This window comes from Palaemon carinicauda, chromosome 2 (genome assembly GCF_036898095.1).
Source record: "Palaemon carinicauda isolate YSFRI2023 chromosome 2, ASM3689809v2, whole genome shotgun sequence".
In the NCBI taxonomy this organism is placed as follows: domain Eukaryota; kingdom Metazoa; phylum Arthropoda; class Malacostraca; order Decapoda; family Palaemonidae; genus Palaemon; species Palaemon carinicauda.
Window position 1 is genome coordinate 119,343,955 of NC_090726.1, and position 25,000 is coordinate 119,368,954.

Sequence of the window (25,000 nt, forward strand, 5' to 3'; positions counted from 1 at the left end):
TTTCATAGGGTGCTATATCCTTTTCTTACATAAGATTTATCCTTATTCTTAGCTAGCAAGAAAAGGATATAAATCATACTTTTCACAACATCGACCATACCATGCTAAATTCCTTCAAGGCTTTTTCTGTGCTCATCCACATGATTCATTATTTGTCAAAGGATCTGTTCAGCTCTGATAGGCGTCTTTAGTTAGAGAAAGTCACCTCGGGTAGGAAAATTATCGAGACAAAAGTCTTTCCAAAATAATTCACGTAAAAGCCAAGTGGTGTGTACAAAGAGAAAGAGAATGTCCATTTTGTAATATTTGAGGATTCTTGGTCGTCACTTGTCGTTTCTTTCAAGAATTCCAATCGAAGGAGGATGAAGGACTGAGAAGGAATTCGAGATTTTCTGGGATAATGTTCGTAGGAGAGCAGTAGCCAAGGATCGTTGGAGGCTTTCAGGTCACACAGCGTTGGAGGTATTTGTTTATATGTATATGTATATATATATATATATATATATATATATATATATATATATATATATATATTTACACATATACATATACATATACTTTACACATATACATATACATATACTTTACACACACACACACACACACACACACACACATATATATATATATATATATATATATATATATATATATATATATATATATATATGTGTGTGTGTGTGTGTGTGTGTATATATATATATATGTATATATATATATACATGTATATACAGTATATATATGTATATATATACTTATATATATATAGATATATATATATATATATATATATATATATATATATATATATATATATATATACATACACACACACATACGTTATCATATGTGTCTTTCTGGCTGTCATTCTAATAAGCACAGTTAATCAAGTGACGAGTGTATTGCAAATATTTTTGCCTCTTTCATGAGGCTCTTCATTACCCACTGTCCTTTTTTCGTATTTTCTTAAATGTTTTGCAATTCATGATATCTTACGCAATGTTTTCGTAATTTCTAATATCTCGTCATTTTTTGGCAATTTCTATCTTTTGCGATATTTTTTGCAATTTCTATTATACAAAACTTGTTTTTTTTTTTTTTTCTTTTTTTTGCAAAATGATTTTTGCTGTATTTTTTGCCTTCTTGGAATCTGGCAATTTTTTGCCCTTTCTGATATCTAGCAATTTTGTTATGATTTCTATCTTTCGCAATTTTTTCCAATTTATGTTTTTCTAATTTTTGTAATAAAAAAGTAAAAAGATCGATATCATATCGATTTTTTTTTCTTTTTTCTTTTTTTTTTAATTCTGATGTCTCGCAATTTTTGGCATTTTCCATTTCCTAATTTTTTTTTTTTTTTTTTTTCGTAATTCCTGATCTCGAAGTTTTTCTGCAATTTCTTATGTCGCATTTTTTCAATTTTTTTTATATCTTGTAAGTTATTTTTTTTTCCCTTTGCCATTTTATTTACATTTTCTAAAATCTTTTGCAGTTTTTTTTATATATATTTCTGATATCTTTCTTCATTTTATTTATAACTTATTCCTTAATATATTAATATTTTTCTTCTTATTTATGAAATGCGTCATCTTAATTCCCCACTTTCTGGAAAATTTCGTTTTTTCACATTTTTTTTTTTTTATATTTCCACAATCATTTAGAATTTATTGCAATTTATGAAATCTTTCAAAATTATGTAACCTTTCCCGTTTCCTTTTAATAGTCTTTCCTTGGACTTGACATATCAATCCTATTGCTTCTCTTGACGAAGATTTTGCATTTGAGAGCAAGACGATTCGACCTTCTCCTCTCCTTCTACTCTCGCTCTTTGGAATTGTTAATCAAATATTTAGTTAAGAGTTCAACCAATCCTCTCTTTTAAGAAGAGAACATATTCCAAAATAAGAATAGTTTTAAGTCATGATAGCGGAAATCACGTGTTCGAAATAACATGCGTTCTAACTCTTCATTATGGTGGCATATTGGAAGCGTCCCTAGCTGGGGTTCAAGAATCGCTCAAGTGAAGGACAAAGCAGATAGAGTCCTTTTCCCATCCCGATGACCTCCGAATAATAAAAAAAAAGAGAAATTTAAAGCCAGTCGAAATTACACTTTATATTTGACATCTCTAAATCTTCTGCAGGTCACAAATATCATTCTTTTTATCTTCGATACTCGTTGATATTATGCTATATATATATATATATATATATATATATATATATATATATATATATATACTGCATATATATATATATATATATATATATATATATATATATATATATATATATATATATATATATATAGAGGTGTATATACACATTATATATACAGTATATATGATATATACACACACACGTATATATATTTATACAGATATATATATACATTATATATACATATATAAACATATATATATATATATATATATATATATATACTATGTGAGTGTGTGTAAACCACTGTTTTCCGTGCATGTTTGCAAGTCTCACTTGTTTTTGTTTTTTATCTGTCGTATTTAATTTAAATTTGGCAAGATGTGTCTTTAATTAAAAAAGAATTTGTGCACCGATGATGATGATGATTTTGATAATAATAATAATAATAATAATAGCTCGAGCTTGAGCGGGATTCAAACCCTAATGCGGTAGATGGCTAGGCAAGGACGTTTCTAATAGACTACCACAATATCTTTCTTGTTAGCTGCCCATCCCATCGACCATCTAATAATAAAAAGACAAATGTAGTCGACTTCCTACCTGTAGGAGCGAGTAGTGACCCCATGACTTAGGCGTTGTCTTTCCTTCGTCATCCTGGAAGGAGACTCGAAAGATCCTTCCGCTCTTGATGGCCGAACGACGACAAATGCTTCGAGAGAATTCTGAAAGCGGAGTTCAAAGATAAGAAATCGATAAGTGCCAATAGCAAAGGGAAGCAAAAAAACGTAGATAGATGAAGACCATTTTTATTTCTGCTAATTAGAGGCTAAACCGGAAATACGTGTTGCCGGTCTCAACATATTTTATGTTTAAGTGCCAAACGTCTCATTGGCTTATGCTGTTTACTCCACGAGATTTATTCGACACAAGTTCCTGGGTGACAGTGAGTAGCGTCGGTTTATATTCCTGTCTGTTTTGATTTTTGTTGGTATATAACTTACATAATTAATGAATAAAGGTAGTTTGATGATTATGGTCTTTGATAAATGTCATCGAACTAAAGGTGACACTTTTCGGGAAATGTGGATTTTCTTTTGAAGTATTTTAATTTGGTTTCTTAGCAGGAATAATACAAATATTTTCCATTCATCATCCACTTCACGCCTCATATTCCTCAGCCCTGTAGGCCTAGGTCTTCCAACTCTTCTAGTGCCTGTGGAGCCCAGCTGAACGTTTGGTGAACTAATCTCTCTTGGGAAATCCGAAGAGCATGCCCAAACTATTTCCATCTGCCTCTCACCACGATCTCATGCACACATGGTACTCGCGTAATCTCTTTTATAGTTTCATTTCGAATCCTGTCCTGCCTTTTAACTCCCAATATTCTTCTGGGGACTTTGTTCTCAAATCTACAAAATCTGTTGGCGTTTGTTTCATTGTCATATCATGACTCGTGTCAATACTGTAACACATATGCAATAGTAATATCTAACTTTGAAATGCTATATTTTGCCTGATTTCGTGCGGAAGTGGTAGAATATGAATAGATAATGATTGGCGTGTGAGTAAATTGTTATCCATTTGTAGGGGTAAAATTCCCTATATTTTCATTCCTCCCTTCGCTATAGGTAATTCATATGTGTCTCTGAGCCTACATTATTGTGGCTTCTGCTTATGGACACTGGAGTTTATCGAATCCATTCGTTGAGTTCTAAAGACTAAATGGTAGATGTGAATGCTGAAATATTCATACGTTTAAAGGCCGCTCATGAATGGCAGAGGCAAGGGATAGTGACATTCCCCTATCAAGAAGGACAATGTCCTTGACACTAACCATATATACGTATGATCAGCGCCTAAGTCCCCCTCTCCAAACAAGCTAGGACCAAGCAAGGCTTGGCAATGGCTACTGATAACTCGGCAGATAGATCTATAGGCTCCCCCAAACACCCTATCCTTAGCTCACAGGGATGGTAAGGTTGCAGCGAGCAAAGGAACTAATGAGTCTGAGCGTTACTCGAACCCCAGCCTGGCAATCACCAGACAAGGACGGTACCAACAGGCCACCACAACCCAATGATGTAATGAACTAAAGATAACCCCAAGTAGGTTAGTTAATTATCTCCATTTGATAGGCATATGTTTCATTCCATATACAATCATCTCTTCTTACTATTTGGTGAAAGTAAATGAATGGCTGGAATACTGCCTGTAAAAATATGAACATCTTTATTTAGAATTCATTTGGAATATTGATTGTGAATATGTTAAGAACGGTATTACAGTATTTATCCAGACAAGTGTCAATTCATGCGCCTCAACATGATGTAGATGCTCAATGTTCCAGACATACTATCATAATTGGATGTCATTTATCACTGGTATATAATTTATCAGAGAGACAAATAACTCAGTAGGGAAATTATATGTCTAGCAATTTGTATCATGTATTGAATATTCCTGACGTCTCCACACAGAAGCATTTAGATCAAATCTTTTCCTGTAATTCTGCCACTAGCTCAGTTCGGAAGGCTTTTACTGCAGCATTTAATTCCTCTTCGTTCTTGAAGTCCCCATGAATGAGCAATTTTGAAGAAAACAGTAAATTAATTAATGGATATGATTCCTTTCTCTTTGGAAGAAATAAGGCTGGAACAGTAAAAGGCATTTCCTTGGTCACGAGGATTATCCAGATTTTAATTGAATTATATTCTTGTAATTAGCAGTCTTGCGCTGTTTGCAATTCTGTTTATCAAGTCTTATTATTCTGAAGATTTCTAAGATGAAAATTGAAGTAATAGAAAATCTATTCAATTAACGTTCGTTCAATAACAGAAAATCTGTAATTTTCAATTAACGTTCATTCAGTAACAGAAAATCTGTAATTTTCAATTAACGTTCATTCAGTAACAAAAAATCTGTAATTTTCAATTAACGTTCAATCAGTAAAAAAAAATCTTTAAACTTCAATTAACGTTCATTTAGTGACAGAAAATCTGTAATTTTCAATTAACGTTCATACAATAACAAAAAATCTGTAATTTTAAATTAACATTCATTCAATAACAGAAAAAATGTAATTTTCAATAAACGTTCATTCAGTAACAAAAAATCTGTAAACTTCAATTAACGTTCATTTAGTGACAGAAAAATGGTAATTTTCAATTAACATTCATTCAATAACAGAAAATCTGTAATTTTAAATTAACGTTCATTCAGTAACAGAAAATCTGTAATTTTCAATTAACATTAATTCAATAACAGAAAATCTGTAATTTTAAATTAACGTTCATTCAGTAACAGAAAATCTGTAATTTCCAATTAACGTTTATTCAGTAACAGAAAATCTGTATTTTTAAATTAACGTTCATTCAGTAACAGAAATCTGTAATTTTCAATTAACGTTCATTCAGTAACAGAGAATCTGTAATCTTCAATCAACGTTCATTCAATAACAGAAAATCTGTAATTTTCAATTAACGTTCATTCAGTAACAGAAAATCTGTAATCTTCAATTAACATTCATTCAGTAAAAAAAAATCTGTAAACTTCAATTAACGTTTATTCAGTAACAGAAAATCTGTAATTTTAAATTAACGTTCATTCAGTAACAGAAAATCTGTAATCTTCAATTAACATTCATTCAGTAAAAAAAAATCTGTAAACTTCAATTAACGTTTATTCAGTAACAGAAAATCTGTAATTTTAAATTAACGTTCATTCAGTAACAGAAAATCTGTAAACTTCAATTAACGTTTATTCAGTAACAGAGAATCCGTAATCTTCAATTAACGTTCATTCAATAACAGAAAATCTGTAATTTTCAATTAACGTTCATTCAGTAACAGAAAATCTGTAATCTTCAATTAACATTCATTCAGTAAAAAAAAATCTGTAAACTTCAATTAACGCTTATTCTGTAACAGAAAATCTGTAATTTTTAATTAACGTTCATTCAGTAACAGAAAATCTGTAATCTTCAATTAACATTCATTCAGTAAAAAAAAATCTGTAAACTTCAATTAACGTTTATTCAGTAACAGAAAATCTGTAATTTTAAATTAACGTTCATTCAGTAACAGAAAATCTGTAATCTTCAATTAACATTCATTCAGTAAAAAAAAATCTGTAAACTTCAATTAACGTTTATTCAGTAACAGAAAATCTGTAATTTTAAATTAACGTTCATTCAGTAACAGAAAATCTGTAAACTTCAATTAACGTTTATTCAGTAACAGAGAATCCGTAATCTTCAATTAACGTTCATTCAATAACAGAAAATCTGTAATTTTCAATTAACGTTCATTCAGTAACAGAAAATCTGTAATTTTCAATTAACATTCATTCAGTAAAAAAAAATCTGTAAACTTCAATTAACGCTTATTCTGTAACAGAAAATCTGTAATTTTTAATTAACGTTCATTCAGTAACAAAATCTGTAATTTTCAATTAACGTTCATTCAGTAACAGAAAATCTGTACTTCTCAATTAACGTTCATTCAATAACAGAAAATCTGTAATCTTCAATTACCGTTCATTCAGTAACAGAAAATCTTTAATCTTCAATTAACGTTCATTCAATAACAGAAAATCTGTAATCTTCAATTAACGTTCATTCAGTAACAGAAAATCTTTATTCTTCAATTAACATTCATTCAGTAACAGAAAACCTGTAATTTTCAATTAACGTCATTCAATAACAGAAAATCTGTAATTTTCAATTTACGCTCATTCAGTAACAGAAAATCTGTAATCTTCAATTAATGTTCATTCAATAACAGAAAATCTGTAATTTTCAATTAACGTGTTATTGGGTTCGAAGAGGGGGACGTCATCCCAAAGGAGAGATGCGCAGGATATGAAGGATGATGAGGAAATAAGCAATCTGCGCTATTGCTGCTCTAACTGGAGAAGTAGGAAAGAAAATTAAAAAAAAATTTATTTTTTATTAATATGAATTATTATTGCACTTCCACTCGATTGGAACAACTATTAGTAATTATTATTATTATTATTATTATTACCATTATTATTATTATTATTATTATTATTATTATTATTATTATTATTATTATTATTATTATTAATATCATTTGCTAAACTACAACCCTAGTTGGAAAAGCAGGATGCTATAAGCCCATGGGCTTCAATAGGGAAAATAGCCCAGTGAGGAAAGGAAACAAGGAAAAATAAGATATTTTAAGAACAGTAATATTAAAATAAATATTTCCTATATAAACTACAACAAATTTAACAAAACAAGAGGAAGAGAAATAATATAGAGTAGTGTACCCGAGTGTACCCTTAAGCAAGAGAACTCTAACCCAAGACAGTGGAAGGTCATGGTACAGAGGCTATGGCACTATCCAAGACTGGAGAACAATGGTTTAATTTTGGAGTGTCCTTCTCCTAGAAGAGGTGCTTACCATAGCTAAAGAGTCTCTTCTACCCTTACCAAGAGGAAAGTGGCTACTGAACAAGGACATTGCAATTGTAACCCCTTGAGAGAAGTAGAGATATCCAGCAAACGCCTGCAGAGATAGCTGGGATTACGCCAGTATTGCTTATCAGATGCAACTTGAAAAATAAGATAAGGCAGAGAATCAGCAGAGAGGAGAAAGGGGCTGGCGGAGCTTAATGTAATCCCGAGTTCAGAGGTCCACACCAAGCCTCTTATCACCTGTAGCACCTTTCCAATGGGTCCTTATGGCATTGGCTATTTTAATCTACGCTTACGAATAGTATGTCTGTCTTTCCATAAGACATGCGACCAACTTTGATGGTGTGCAAAGACTGACTTTATTCCCATTCTAAACGCAAGCATCAATAACAAAATGAGAGTAATGCATTAGTCCTTGTCACCCATTCGTTTCTTTCATGGTGTATATTTTCAATTTTTTTTCCTCCTTCTCCCTAATCCAATTTCAAATAATGGCTCCTTGGATCCATCAATCAGAAACTCTGCCAAACGTTTGTACGTCCGGTGTGACATATGACTCCTTATCTGTTTATACCACTTTTTGAGGAGGTCATTATTTCGCTTCATCAAAGACTCAGGTCGGCATTTAGGAACCTTTCTATTGGGTCTCTGATATGAGCTGACCTTTAGTAGATTTATGAGGAATGTATTGATAATTGGGCGAATAGTTGGTGCTTTTTACTACTAACCTGTTGGTATTTATTGTAATTTCAAAATTCTACTACTATTGCTTCTTGTCTACTACTACAAATGATATGAATGCGGTAGCAATAATTCCATTGATAATGACAACGACTTGTTATATTCATTATTGATTTGGGTAAATGTGGTCGAAGGAACAAACTAAAAGGATCAGTGATTTTCCAGGCCGGTTCCAAAGTAGAAAACCAAAACGAGAAACTGGGGGAAAAATGACGAAAAAATACAAATTTTATAGAAAAAAAAAATATGACAGGCAACAGATATTCCCAAAATTCTGTAGATAACAAAACTCGTTTCTTAGTTACGTTCGCCAGGTTATGTTTTGATAGGCGTGTATTTATTTATTCATGTTTGTATGTATTTTTTTTTTTTTTTTGTGATTCCCAGAACTCAAAAACTATTTTGACCGAATCGTATGAAATTTGATGGAATGATTGGCCATCTGTAGTTATTAAGAAAAAGGGATTTCGATTGTGACATCTCTCAAAGCATTCTAAGAAATTGGAAGTCTTAATCCTTCTTGTGACCTCTCCAAATGAAAGGGATAAATTTATATATATATATATATATATATATATATATATATATATATATATATATATATACATATATATATATATATATATATATATATATATATATATATATATATATATATATATATATATATATATATATATAGCCATGTCATCCTGATGGAAGCATACTGGAGAATTACTGTATCTGTGGATTTTCATCAGTGCCTTAACCTTGGGACAATATTTCTTTGTTCATCTGGACCATTTGAGACAAATGACGTTACCGTTATCCGTCATTATCACTAATCATAAACAATGTTAGTGCTTCCTGCCCCCTACAGGGATGTCATTGTAGACGGTGGAAAAGGGGCCTCAAGGTTATCATATACTGTATGAACAAACATAAGTATACACCGGGAATACAAACGGTCTCACGGTTTGTATATATTGTTGGAACAATATCAGTGTCCATTATATCCATTGTTTGTAAACATACAATGATATGAAGTTTACTTACATGAGTAAGTCATAGAACTCTGGCATCTTAAATATACAAATTGTCGGGCGAATTAGGACTCAATTACATTCTAATAGACATTTATTTCTAATAAATGACTAAATGAAATAAAAAGTGAAACTAATGTAGCATGATAAAGGAATTATACATGAGACGTATACAGAAATTATTTTCCTTTTTTAAAAAGGAAGAAATGATGAGTGCCACTCTCAGACTGAAGGAAAAGTTTTTATTAAATTTTTCCTTTATAATTTCTGTAAATGTTATATCCTATCGACAATGTGTACTACGTACACACGGCACGAGTGTTATCTGTATAATTCCACACCTGAGATTTTGAACAGATTTAGTGTCACCATGGTAACACTCATTTAAAAGGGGATCACACTGAAAGTGCTGACACCTTCTCCCTTTAATTGACAGTCCCAATCAATTAACTGTTCATCGTAGAATTAGACGACAGGTTTTAATACACTACCTGCCGCCACCATATAATGCTTCAGTTCATGGACCTGCTTAGCATAGTATTTGTAAAACACTCTGGATGATTTCCATCCAGTATATGAACGAAGACGCTCAAAGTCCATATACTGAAAAAAGTTCAGTGATGAAGCAATTTTCCTCGGAACATGACCTGCGGGAGTACTGTCAGGATCTGCTCTGCGAATAAAGTATGTGAGCTTCGCCCTCAGTTGTTTTAGGGATAAGTTTGATCCAGAGGTTTCTCCTTTAAAGAGCTGTCCTCCCCTGAAGTCTAAAGTTCTATGAAGATAGACCTTTAGACACTCTACAGGACATAGAGAGACATCTTCCTTCAGAGGGCAGATTCTCCAGGGACCCCACCTCTTAGTGGGTAGCTCGTTCTTAGCGAGAAAGGTTGGATCAGGAAAGAGATTCAGTTCTCCCACTTCTGTGAACTGAATGTGGCCCTCATATCTAGATAGGGCCACTATTTCACTAACTCTAGCCCCAGAGGCTATAGCGTACAGAAAAATAACCTTTTGGGTTAGATCCTTGAGGGAACAATCTTCATTGTTCACAGATGAGGCATAATGTAGGACCTTGTCCAAAGACCATGAGATGGGCTTTGGCGGTGCTGCAGGCCTAAGCCTTGCACATGCTTTCAGAATCTTATTAAAGATTTCATTCGCCAGATCCACTTGAAAGGCATATAGCAGAGGTCTAGTCAAGGCTGACTTGCACGTAGTTATCGTGTTGGCCGCCAACCCTTGATTGTGAAGGTGGACACAGTAGGACAGACAGAACTTCATTGAAATTTCTTTCGGTCCTTTTGCTTTTACAAAAGCAACCCACTTTTTCCAAGATTACTCATATTGTCTTCTAGTTGACTTAGACTTGTATTCTTCTAAGAATTCTATATTGCCTTCTGAGATCCCAAATCTTTTCCTAACCGCTAGAGCAAGAAAATCATGAAATGAAGGGTTTGGGCTCTGTGATATTTCGAAGGCAATTAACTTCTGAACCTTCTGAGATAGTACTGGGTTCAGTACTAGGGCCAGCCTCAGCCACAGTTAAGGGAACCAGTTGCTCTTGGGCTACTTGGGAGCCAACAGAGCCACTCCTCCCTGGAAGGATCTCAGCATGTTGAGGACCTTCAGCAGAAGATTGGATGGGATGAACAGGAATTCCTGAGTCCATCCCTACCATACTAGAGACATGGTGTCTGTTATCTCCACTAGAGGATCCTCGTATGAGGCTACATATCAAGGTAGTTTCTTGATGACGCTCGTGACAGAGAGGTCGATCTGCAGCTCGGGGACTTGTTCCCATCTGGGAGAGAATAGATCTGCGTCTGTGGACCATTCTAACTCAATCGGCTTGAGCCCGAGTAGAGCATCCGCTGTCACATTGCGGATCGATTGTACATGAACTGCTGATAGGTGCCATCCTTTTAGGCAAGGGATGGCTAACATCACCTAAACTATACGAGACGCCCTCTAGCCTTCTCGGTTCCGACATCTCATTATCGCTTCGATGTCTCAGATCAGCCTGAGGAGGTCTGATCTGCGTGGAGAGAGTTTCCCCACCCACGACAGGACTAACATGGCCTTGGATATAAATGACCGAATCCCTTGGATTTTCCCCTGATGGGAGTGAACACCCCATTCTTCCAACTAGGCAACCATGCGGATGATCTTCAATAATCGGGGTAGTTGCAAGGGCACAGTCTTCAATAGGCTTTTGGCCTTTGACCATTGTTAGGGAAGCGATTAAGGAAAGACCGATATCGGTCTATTTATATCTCTTCGAGCGTTTGATGCGTATCTTCTCTAGACTCGTAACGCATCTTTCAGCTGTGCTCTTAGCACTAGGTCTGTCACTATTGCGAACTGGAGAGAGTTCAGAACTCCTCCCTGTTGGCGTCTTGGAATCCTGACTGATTACCATAGTCTCTTGACCGACCCTGTGATCTCCTTTTACATCCTCAAGGGAAAGGAGAGCTGGTGTGACCAAAGGTTTCAATGGTTTTTTAACCATTGAAGCCTTTGAGCTGGAGAGATTCGAGACTTCTTGAAGCTGATCTTGCATCCCCAATGTTCCAGGAACCAGACCACTTCCTTGGATGCTCATAGACCAGCCACTTTGGGTGCTGCCCACCCCAGCCTTTCACCCAGGTACTTTGTTGCCTGAACCATTTCTAGGCTTGGTTTTTGTGTGACTGTCCGCCAATCCCGTGAAGACACTTAGGACTGTGTTTAGTCCGACAAGTATCTTTCCTAGGACATATGTTATCCTCTGTAACTTGAATCCTAGGTAGGAGGAGAGGGACCGACTGACTGGAAGCTGGCAATAGACATCTTTCAGGTCTGACGAGACTGTGAACACCCCTTTTTGAAATAGGGTCCTTATGTTCAGAAGGATTAACATTCTGAACTTGCTGTTTTAGTTGAAACTGTTGAGTGGCGACAAATCCAGAATGTCTCTGAGTTTTCTTGAGTACTTCTTGTGAACACCAAACAGCCTTCCCTGGAATTCGATGGACTATACTTTCCTTACCACCTGTATGCTGTAAGGTATACTCTTCCAGGACGGGGTTGGAGTGTAGGAAGAGTTGAGGAAATGATGGTGGAGGCATGTCTATTTTCCATCCTACCCAAGGATCGAAGGTCCAGTGATCCTGAAGGAACCTCCCTCCTACCAGAAGAGTCTCTTTGCTTTGCCTGATCAGAAGGTTTACATCTTCGACCGCCTGCCTGTGGCAACGCGGTCATCGAAACTGTGGGGTGTTCTTGAACAGCCCGAGGAAAAATTCCAGACTTTTCCGTCTTCCTTTCAGGTTTGGGACCCACATCCGTGGAAGACTTTCTCTTTGAAAAGATGCCCCACTTCTGGAGAAGTCCTATGTTCTCCGTGGTGGCTTTCTTAATAACCTCTCTAACTACCTCGTTTGGAAAGAGGTCTCTACCCCAGATGTTGGAAGATATTAGGTTCCTGGTTTCGTGTTTCACTGTTGCGGCAGCAAACACAAACTCCCTACGATGTTTGTTTCAGGTGTTATCTCAATAAAAAAAATTAAGAAAAAGAAAGTATCAAAGCACAGTTCAATTTATGAATTCGCTATAATCGAAAAAATCTACGGGCGTACAACCGAAGATTTCACTTATTCGTTGTTAAAGATGATCTTTTCAATTAAATAGCTTGTTAGTGATAAAGATGACGGACAGGGAAATGGAAGATTGACAAAGTGAAAAAATGTCATTCGTAAAACGAATAATTGCTTCTAATGTTTTCATCAGATACGAGGATTAAAGGATTTATCCTTCCAGATCAGATAGGCTACGGGTATCTCAAGATGTAAAAAGACGATAACAGCTTAAAAGTCGTTAAATCTGGTCAGAGAATAATAAATCGTTTAAGATAAAGTGACTTCTCTCCTCTAGAGTTAAGTAGTCATTAAGAAGGTCAAAGGAAATGATTCAGGTTTTGGGATTTTTTTTTTTTTAATTATACGTTGACATACAATTCATCCAGGAAGTGACTACTGGCCACTAAAGTTTTGTATACGTATCACTTCATTTTATTTTTCCCTAGAAATTTTGCTGAGAACCTTTTAGCAGCATAAAAATATTTGATCTGCAAGTATTTTTCTGCTACAGCTTTAATAAGTAAAACAATATGATTATTATCTGGTTCAGTCTCGTACACATGCTTACATGGTTTAGAACATATATTTATAAAAGCATAATATTCTAATACAGAGATTAGAATTTTTTGCATACTCTTTTTTATCCAATTCCATATGCCCGGAATTCAGAGTTGGTACAACTTTGAATTCCTTTTCACAGCACAGACATGTATTTATCACGTCATCAGGTTAGTGTATTAGAGCACCTTTATGTTTCAATCTAATTAAAGAATGCAAATAACTGTTATCAGTACCAGTAAGAGCACTAATAGAAGTTTGACACTTCAATGTTTTTTCCAGTTTAAAGGCAACGAATCCCACAATATAGGCAAGAATGAACACAATGACAAATGTTGACTACTTGGAAGATAGGTGTAATCCTCATCGTCATCAAAATCAGCTGCTTGTTTTATCTCAAAAAGTTCGCCATTCAAAATTTTGTTCCTATCAGTTGAAGAATTTATGACTTGAACAGAAGAGTTGTGTGAAAGAGCACAGTCCTTAACTCTGCTTAAAACTGAAATAATATTTACAGATTCCAGAGGTATACAGTTCCCTTTTAGCACATCCTGCAAGTCGTTATGGACTAAAATTCTTTTGTGAGCGGCAGAAAACTGACGGGCAGTTGGGTTGTTATCACATCCTCCCATAGATCTAACTTGGCCAAAAAAGAGTTCTAGGTGATATTGGCTCATATTATATGTTAAAAATTTTTTATTGGGGTTCAGAACAATCTATTAAATTATCACAGATTTTTTCAAACTCCGTATACAAATTATGAATCCAAGGAAGCCAGTTTTGAGATTGGAATTCAACAAAGGTTTACCATATGGAAGTTTAAGTTGTCTTAGATATAATTCAGCATGGCCCAGAAATCCTTTAAAGGTTCTTTCATTATCCTTTTGTATTGGTCTTTTAAAATCCCATCTGCACAAATTCCTTGAATTTATCACATCAAACAAATTATTTGAAATGGTAATGAAATTGTTTGTTACTTTGCATCCCTTGAACTCTACGAAATTGTTATGAAGACAAAACTGCATTGATTTTGCAACAGATTCACGTAGTAATTGCGCTCCCAGTTCAACAGTTTTTTTTTTTTTTTTTTAAACATGCCAGATGTTGTGTTCTTAATTGATTCCCCAAATGCAAACCCTCGCATTCGTGAAGCTTATAAAATTTTTTGATGAAATCCCACTTGATAAAGTTCCCCTCCCCATCAACAAAATGTTTTTTTTTTTTCCTAATGAATTTCTAATTAACTTTAACATGTGGTATGGGTCAGAAAATAAAAAATATATGCTCTTGCGTCACTGGATGAAGAAAAGATGTTTATTTTTTCAGAATCTAGACTGCAACCAAGCTCTTTAACCATAGCAGCACTCGCTGATAGTCTGTCAAAAGTCAGAGATAATTTTGACCCCCACAGAATGCAGCTTAGCCAAACATTGCCTGAACAAATTAACACGCTCAACTCTTACTTCTTGATATGAGCAGGAAATTATTCAAAGGTGTTAGCGATCTATCAAAAACTTCACCCTTGATGTGCTTAGAGCATAATCATGAACTAGTAGGTGGAGCAAAATTCTCTCGTCGCGTAGCTCGAACTCATTCCTTTCTAAGGGGCTCATCTTTTGGAAAACTGTAAAACCAACGTACAAAGATATTAATGATGTAGAAGAAATGATCACGACAACGGTAATGATTAGTAATCATAATAAACAATGACAATATTGATAATGCAGGTTTTGATAATGATGATGAATTTAACAGCAGAGCCAATATTCTTCTGCTGCTAGCATTTTGTACTTTTCTCTTTTTACAATTTTATACAGCATTACATTGAAAATTGAGCACTTACCAATGAAATGTAATCGTAGGATTTAAATTTTTGACGAATCTTTGACTACATCCATAAACATTACACAAGATCGGCATTATTAACTGAAGAGCTGGAATAATTGGTAGCGTGTCGATGCTGATAATGGACGTATCAAGATCGAGAGAATACAAGGTCTACTCACGCGCATTGTTGTGATGTCATCGTCAGTGGCGCTCACAGAGAAAATGGCGAAAACGTTAAGTGAAAATGTTAGGTAAAAGAGAGAACGCACAGGCACCACAGAATTTCTGGGAGACTTACCTATTTCATGTTCAGCAACCGTTAAAATGGGGGTTCCCTTTTGGAAAAATATTCTTGTGGTTTATTTTTGACATATTTAATAAAGAAATTTAAAGGTTAATCTTTGTGTAGAGGGCAAACAAGTATCCAAGTCTATAAATCCATTTACCACAAACAATTACCTATGTCTATGAAGAAAACGATATGCCGAACTTAAAGGATATGACCTGAATTATCGATGATATAAGGATTACTTGCTGAAGAATAACATGGCACTGGCCAGATCTCATTAATGTGTACACTTGTTACAGCTACTGAATAGCCCTTTATCAATTCCATCCCCTGAATGTAGATATGGGGTTGCTGAATCCTTAATAGAGATCTAGATAAAATTAGTGCATGGTGCAAATGATGGGGTATGAAGTTGAATCCTAACAAAACTCAAAGCATGATTGTAAGTAAGTCAAGGAAAGTGGCTCCTCAACATCTGGATCTCAGTATTGATAATATTTCTTTAACTTTGTATGACTCTTTTAATATTTTGTGTGATTCTCGACAGCAAATTTACTTTTGAGAAACACATTAGGTCTGTGTCTTCTTCAATTGCACAAAAAATTGGCTTATTGAGGAAGTCTTTCAGGATTTTGGGTGATCAATCTATTCTGAAGAAGTGATTTAATTCTTTCATTCTACCTTATTTTGAGTATTGTTCTCCTGTCTGGTCTTCAGCTGCTGATTCTCATCTTCATTTGTTGGACAGAAACTTACGGTCTATTAAATTTTCTATTCCTGATCTAGATATTTATCTTTGGCACCATCGTTCAATAAGTTCATTATACATGTTACATAAGATTTTTCATAACTTTGACATCCTTTACATTCAGATCTTCCTGGACAATTCCATCCTGTTCGTAATACTAGGCAGGCAGTTAATTCTAATAGTCAGGCCTTCTCCATAATGTGGCTCAATACTACACAATATTCTAGAAGTTTTATTCCAGCTGTGACCAAGTTGTGGAATGATCTTCCTAATCGGGTGGTTGAATCAGTAGAACTTCAAAAGTTCAAAGTTGCAGCAAATGTTTTCATGTTGAACAGGCTGACATAAGTCTTTTTATAGTTTATATATGACATATCTGTTTTGAAGTTGTTACTGTTTTTAGAATGATTTATTGTTAATTTGTTCTCATCAATTATTTATTTCCTTATTTCCTTTCCTCACTGGGCTGTTTTTCCCTATTGGAGCCCTTGGGCTTATACCATCTTGCTTTTACAACTAGGGTTATAGCTTGGCCAGCAATAATAATAATAATAATAATAATAATAATAATAATAATAATAATAATAATAATAATAATAATAATAATAGAAGTATAAACATTGTAGATTATCAAGGAAAAACTTTAACACTAAAATTATTTTGGAATTTAGATTGCAAACTAAGGTTCGAATCGAATAAAATGCAAAAGTCATTTCAGATTTTATTTCACTTAACCAATTTAGATAATTTATTTTTTATTTTTTCTCGGCGAGTTCGATAAGTTCCTGTTTAAAACTCGCAACCGAAAATACAGTCGGCATTTAACAAAAAACTTTAGAACATCACTTGGTAGGCTCAAATATTTGCATATTTCTGTGCACACTTTAGATGTGGAGTTTACCTCATCCTTTAAGGATTTGTCTCCGTGGTAACAATTAAACGATTTTTCTATTAGCTTCAAAGTACCGACTGCATATGTAAGAATTGGCTGGATTAAATCTTTCTATTCGTTTGAAAAACGTAATCCACTTATTTCTCACATATTCATCCTTTGGAAATCTATGGTAAGTTATTTTAAACCCTTTCACGTGTTTTTCTGCACCCGGACACTGCACAATGGGACGGCATAATTATTTTAGTTACGCATAAATATTATAAAAGAAAACGGAGACATGTCCCCGAATCCAGCCACACCTGTACTGAGGCCGGAATTTCAACGAACCCTCAGCCAGGCACTTCCAGTGACCTCACTGCGCAAAAGACCTCATTACTGGTTAGCTGTTGAGTAGACCTTGTATTCTCTCGATCTTGGGACGTATAATAAGCTCCCAGCTATTAGGTGCGACTTTTTTGCCTACAATTGTCCGAGACGACTGACTTCAGTTATTACGCTCCTTGGTATGGACTTGTATTGCTCTTGGATTATTTTGATTTGGCTGTTAATGAGCCATCCCATATAAGGAATTTAAACTGGATTACTGGTTAGCGGTTGAGTAGACCTTGCATTCTCTCGATCTTGGGACGTATAATGAGCTCCCAGCTATTAGGTGCGACTTTTTTGCCTACAATTGTCCGAGACGACTGACTTCAGTTATTACGCTCCTTGGTATGGACTTGGATTGCTATTGGATTATTTTGATTTGGCTGTTAATGAGCCATCCCATATAAGGAATTTAAACTGGATTACTGGTTAGCGGTTGAGTAGACCTTGTATTCTCTCGATCTTGGGACGTATAATGAGCTCCCAGCTATTAGGTGCGACTTTTTTTGCCTACAATTGTCCGAGACGACTGACTTCAGTTATTATGCTCCTTGGTATGGACTTGGATTGCTATTGGATTATTTTGATTTGGCTGTTAATGAGCCATCCCATATAAGGAATTTAAACTGGATTGCTCTTGGAAATGTTGAGGCTGATGGTTATGACCAGGAAATGATAAAGAATATAATTGACCAGTCTGTCAGCTTGACGAGAGTATACTGTCAGCCCACGGAACTATGGTGAGGTGCATGGTTATAGACGTTCCAGTCTAGTGTGTGGGCGATGGTGTCCATGTTTATCAATACATGTATATTTTATTATTTCTATGTTTGTTTCATGTTTGGTGATGGTGTTTGAATGTTATTAGTTTTAGTTTTAAGATATGTCTAAAAAAAGATGCAGCCCATTAATATGAAAATTATATAATACTCAGACAAAAAACTCCAAATACGATTACATGTCTTGGAAGCCGATGTGATAAAAATTTACATATATCGATTTGAAGTCTCTAGCTCAAAGTTTAAATCTTTTACAACACATATTTCAGATGACTGCTTTTGCGCTGATAAAACATTTGAATCCGACAAGCAAAGTTGTTAATCACCCTGACACACTCTTCTTTCGATATGGCACGTATCTTCTGGGTGATGGCCACTTTGAGTTTAGCAGTAGATTGTGGATTGTTCTCATACACGTTATCCTTCCACAACCCTCAGAGTTAAAAATGTATGGAGTTCAGATCAGGTGAATATGGAGACCACTTGGATTTGTGGAGCCTGCTGATCAGCTGCTTAGGGAATTGGTGGTGAGTTACTCCATGGTGATGTTTGCCTTATGTGGAGTTATCCTATCTTGTTGAAACCATTGCACATTTCGATTCATACCATGACGTGTCCCAAGTGCCCTCCAGAACTTGTTTGCATTTACAAACCAACCCTGTCTGATTATTCCATGTTTTGAGACAGGCACCCAGGTTACACATATCATAGAGTACAACGGCCTCTGCAGCATCTTATCTGGGTTTCTGTGCCCCAGAACACATAACTCTTTGCTATTGAAATGTACACAGAGCCAAAAGTGTGCTTCATCGCCAAGTCAAACATCATCAAAGAAGTCAGGATTCTTTTTTATCTTGTTCTCGATCCACCAGCACATCATAATTCATTTTGCCATGTCAGCTGGTGTAAGTTTATGTTTGATCTAGATTCTGTATGGTACAGCTTAAAATTCTTTTTTGAGATCTATTTGCAGTGATGTACGTGAAAGAACCAGTTCTTGAGAATGTCTTCATAATCTCTCACCACATCCTCATTATCAGGACATTTTGCATTTAACTTCCTTCCAGGAATGGGATTTTGTATCTGCTTGTTGAAGTTATGAGGACAACAAAATGAGCAAAGAGAGACTGATAATTTACTGAACATGCAACGGATAAGTAGCCCAGGAGGGAAACATTTCCAGCCGTCAAATCATTTGTGTTTTCATTCAAAATAAATTAACAAATACCAAGGCGTTAGCCTTAGGAAATATACAGTATTATACATAGAAATAAAGTTTTCAAAGATAGCAACATCGTGATACAAAAATCCACTGCGTGGAACAAATAATAAAGTTACAATTGTCAGAGAAGAGTCCAGGGGGAGGAAACACGGCGGATAAGACGATGTCCTTACAAGATTGTTTACTGGTCCTGTGACTTTAAAATTTTGTACCGGATGGTAAATTGGGTTTCTTGTGGATAATTGTTAAAGTTGAACTTCCTGCAAAATTTTTCTTGCTTAGATTTGAATGATTTTGTCTTCAAATAAGTAGACTCAAAATATTTTTTCTTCCATTGTCCAAGGCATTTTGATGGATGATTGTTAGTTTTTTTATGGCATGCTCTTTCAAAATCTGAAAAAAAGAACAAAAAAATTTCATTGGCAAAGCTAGTAACAGCAACATAGGTCCCATGTATATGGAAACACTCCCGAGAAAATATCACCCCTATACTGATGATTTACACTGGCCGCCTATAAAAGCAAGAATTGAGTTTAAAAGCTGTACAATAACCCATCAAGTTGTCAGAACCAGATTTCCAAAATTTCTAAGAGAATTGCTACATAATGTGCAGCCAACAAATTGTGTTGACAAGATTGTTTCAAATAACTGAAACCTAGATATGTCATATGTCTACTGTGAGCTCTAGAACCTTCAAATATGCGGCCCTCAGACCATACAATAAGCTACCACTAGGTATCCGAAAGACTAAAAATATTAAGGTTTTCAAAAGGAAACTAAAGACTTTCTTGTTCTCTAAGTGCTTCGATAGTGTGGATTTGACAATAAACGAGCAATATGTGGTGTGGAATGTTGAATGCTTTGGAACCAACATGATATAATGACTGTGAAGATCCTGTAGAGAGTACGGTTTCCCTACTGTATAGGACCAGAAACGCAGCCCTTAAAGTAAAGTAAGTAAAGTAAATATCCTTTCTGTACAAGAGTCAAGTTTGTAAAGATAAAGAAAGTGAAAAGTTTTTGCTGAAGAGATATTTGTCTGTAAGTTATATCCAAGGGTGTGGAGTTTGATTTTACATCCAATCAAACAGCTCTTTCAGAAGTAAAGATAAAATAGCTTTACTGTGACCAGAAATATATTCTAAGTTCATGTTTGTAGCCTGCCAATTATTTTAGTAGATGATAAGGCTAATGAATACAGTTTTGGCAGTCAATCTCTTCATATTATTATATGATATGGCTCTCTGGTCTGGGCACTAACAAAGTATATTATACCATGACTCGTGACTGGGAGCCAAAATTATAATACTATATATACTACGACTGGCAAGTTAATCAACCTCTCGAATTCCAAACTACCTTGTTTGCTTTTACATTAAAACTGTAACACTTTAAAACATTACTACACGACTTCTGAGACCGTTAAATAACTCCCAGACAGTAATATATAAAACACTGAATATCCAAAGGTCTCTTAAGCACACTCAAAACCAAACTGGTTAATTACTCTTAAGTATTATTGAAACGAATTAAGCACTCACTGTGGTTCTTAATAGGAATCGAGCGGAATCGGGTTCCAAATAATGATGATTTGAATGATACTTTACAAAAATAAATATATTCTATATAAATTACAAAACTTTGAAAAGAATTTACGTAACAAAATTAAGTCACTGGGAAAAATTAATTCTGAATAAAAATTAGAATAAGACAAAAATGTTACGATCTAAAATTATACAATAACTTGACTAGAACTATTATATCTGAATAAACCTTAACCTAAGAAAAGAAATAATGCAATGAAAATAATACAAAGGCTTGAAATAACTCTGAAATAATACAATGTTTAAGTTTGACTCTTAATGAATAATAGTTAACCAGATCACTTTACATAACCTGTCCTGCCTACAGGGCCATTTACAAAAAACGTTATACAATGCCAACACTCTCCCTAATGAAATAAATTCAAAATCACCTTTTAGTTTTGCATATTTTTTTGACACACGACTTGCTTTGGGGCACAGAGTCACTTAGGACAGGACATACTAAAACGCAGTAAACACTTTCGACAAATACACTGGATTACTTACGGGAGAGAGAGGGAGAGGGGAAGGAGGCTATATCCGGCTGCGGTTCTAACTTGATCTTTACGTCTGTCTGTCTCTGATGGTAACCTAACCTTTGTCACTTATATATGAAATTTGGCGAATTCCAGAAGGTTCCAACTTATTTAGGAAGTGTGGGCTTGGCCTAAGGGCATTAGAGTTTTCAACTAGATACAAAATGCCAAAAGGCGAATCAAGGGGTTTCAGGCAACTTTCAGATACACATTAATGCACCCGTGAAATGACTTCCCAGCTAGCTCTGCTCACCTATTGTCCCCAAAATAAAAAAAAAAGATAACATCCTCTCGCCGGGCCTCGCGAAGTTTTGAAAGCATATGTCACTGGACATTCTCTCTCTAACATGATGCAATACTTAATGAAATATAAAAGAACATTACATAAGCCCTTGTTCTTTTCTCGCACGAATCCTCCACTTTCAAATAGACTACGTAAGACTTTGCAGCAAGCATACGAGAAATAAAAAGTTAATTCTTAAAAAATAACATAAAATTACGTATGTTGACTTGAATAAAAAAGTATAATGAAAGTCACGACGAAAGTCTTACGTAATTTACATAAAATACTTATATCTACATGAGGAGGAGCTCATTTTACGGACTCGGTATCATCTCTCTAATACACAAATGAAAACAATATATGAAATATAAATAAAATTATTGATAAACTACGATATTTACTCTACACTAGACCAGCTTCGTAAGAATATCAATTTGATTCAAAAGCTCATAAGACAAGTTCTCTTGAGAAACATTATACATCCAAATTCCTATTAATCATGTCATCTACTGGGTCCTTCTGAATATTGGAAGCCTTAAACACTTACAATATAATATTCATATTTGACGCATCTAATGTAATGTTTCATAACTGAATTCAATACTGTTCAATATATTTTAATTGAAGAGATGCAAGAATTTAACAATATAATCCAAATTTGTTCTGATGATGGAAATGCCTCTCTCAATACACCAATCATAAAAGTTTTCCATTGATGTTAATATAGTTTAGCTTTCTTTTTGTTCATAACACACACTTGAGAATCTCTACACGTCTAGCTGAAGCATATGGGTGATTGGATGGTTTACATCTCGGCTGCTTTTGAAAATCTCGTCTTACAGAAAGCGTCCAATGTGCCATTATTAATGATGGGCTCATATTTGGAAACCAAGGCCTCTAAAGACAGAATGGGGCTAAGAAAGTTATCCTTGTTGCCAACCAACTGGGGCCTCGCTATACGACGAAAAGCATACATGTCTAGGTTCTTCCAATCCTGTAACATCGCATCCACTTCCCATGTTAGGGGATTTGTTATAGGAGAGCAAAAAAACAAGGAGTTCAGCACTACACACAGTACACACCCATCTCCTGTACGAGCGTGGACCCAAAAGTAACCGGAACTGTGTCATAGAATTTTATTCAGCTATTGTTACATGTTTATAGTCTTATCACCTTCAAAGTACTCTCCATTTGAAGCAATGCACTGATCCAGACGTGTTTTCCACTGTTGAAAGCAGTTCTGGAACTCTTGTGAAGTTATTTTTTTAATGACTCCGTCGTTTTCTTCTTAACCTCTTCGATGTCTGCAAAACATTTTCCTTTGAGGACTTTCTTCATTCGGGAGAACAAAAAAAAGTCACAGGGAGCAAGATCGGGTGAATAGGGAGGGTGGGTAAGTAGGGTCATGCCATTCTTGGTTTGTTTTGCTGCTTCTTCTCCTCTTTCTCTTCCTCCTCTTGCTGCTGCTCCTTTTTTTTTTTTTAATTTCTGTATTTTTTTTTAGTTTTTTTTTTTTTTTCTGCTTCTCCTCCTCCTTCTCATCCTCCTCTTGCTGCTGCTCCTTTTTTTTCTGCTGCTTCTCCTCCTCCTTCTCTTCCTCCTCTTGCTGCTGTCCCTTTTTTTTATTTTTTTTTTTTTTTTTTTTTAGTTTTTTTTTCTGCTGCTTCTCCTCCTCCTTTTCTTCTTCCTCTTGTTGCTGCTCCTTTTTTTTTTTTTTTTTTTTTTTTTTTTTTTTTTTTTTTGCTGCTGCTTCTCCTTCTTTTCCTCCTGTTGCTGCTGCTCATTTTTTTTTTCTTTTTTTTTGCTGCTTCTCCTCCTCCTTCTCTTCCTCCTCTTGCTGCTGCTCCTTTTTTTTGTATTTTCTTTTAGATTTTTTGTTTTGTTTTCCTGCTTCTCCTCCTCTTTCTCTTCCTCCTCTTGCTGCTGCTCCTTTTTTTTTATTTTTTTTTATTTTTGTATTTATTTTTTTCAGGTTTTTTTTTTTTTTTTTTTTGCTGCTTCTCCTCCTCCTTCTCATCCTCCTCTTGCTGCTGCTCCTTTTTTTCTGCTGCTTCTCCTCCTCCTTCCCTTCCTCCTCTTGCTGCTGCTCCTTTTTTTTTTTTTCTTTCTATTAGATTTTTTTTTTTTTTTGCTGCTTCTCCTCCTCTTTCTCTTCCTCCTCTTGCTGCTGCTCCTTTTTTTTTTTTGTATTTTCTTTTAGGTTTTTTTTTTTTTTTTTTTGCTGCTTCTCCTCCTCTTGCTCTTCCTCCTCTTGCTGCTGCTCCTTTTTTTTCTGCTGCTTCTCCTCCTCCTTCTCTTCCTCCTCTTGCTGCTGCTCCTTTTTTTTCTTTTTTTTGTATTTTCTTTTAGGTTTTTTGTTTTGTTTTGCTGCTTCTCCTCCTCTTTCTCTTCCTCCTCTTGCTGCTGCTGCTCCTTTTTTTTTTTTGCATTTTTTTTAGGGTTTTTTTTTTTTTTTTGCTGCTTCTCCTCCTCCTTCTCATCATCCTCTTGCTGCTGCTCCTTTTTTCTGCTGCTTCTCCTCCTCCTTCTCTTCCTCCTTTTGCTGCTGCTCTTTTTTTTCTGCTGCTTCTCCTCCTCCTTCTCTTCTTCCTCTTGCTGGTGCTCCTTTTTTTATATATTTTTTTTTAGGTTTTTTTGTTTTTGTATTTATTTTAGTTTTTTTTTGTTGTTTTTTTTTTCTGCTGCTTCTCCTCCTCCTTCTCATACTCCTCTTGCTCCTGCTCCTTTCTTTCTTTTCTTTTTTTGTTTTGTTTTTGTATTTTTTTTAGGTTTTCTTTTTTTTTTGCTGCTTCTCCTCCTCCTTCTCTTCCTCCTCTGTCTGCTGCTCTTTTATTTATTTTTTTTTTTAGTATTTTTTTTTTTTTTTTTTTTTGCTGCATCTGTTCCTGGTGTTTCTCACGACCCCCAGCTGTTGGCAGATTCTGCTCTC

The 25,000-nt window shown here is 35.0% G+C and overlaps 1 protein-coding gene across 1 annotated transcript in view; it reads right to left on the reverse strand.

The window, feature by feature from the left end:
- The window catches only part of LOC137619650 (uncharacterized), a 17,430-nt gene extending 5,835 nt beyond the window's left edge, over positions 1-11,595 (reverse strand). The window contains exon 1 of the mRNA XM_068349870.1: positions 11,443-11,595. Coding sequence (XP_068205971.1) covers positions 11,443-11,595 — 153 coding nt within the window. The remainder of the gene's footprint in view (positions 1-11,442) is intronic.
- Positions 11,596-25,000: the final 13,405 nt, after the last annotated feature.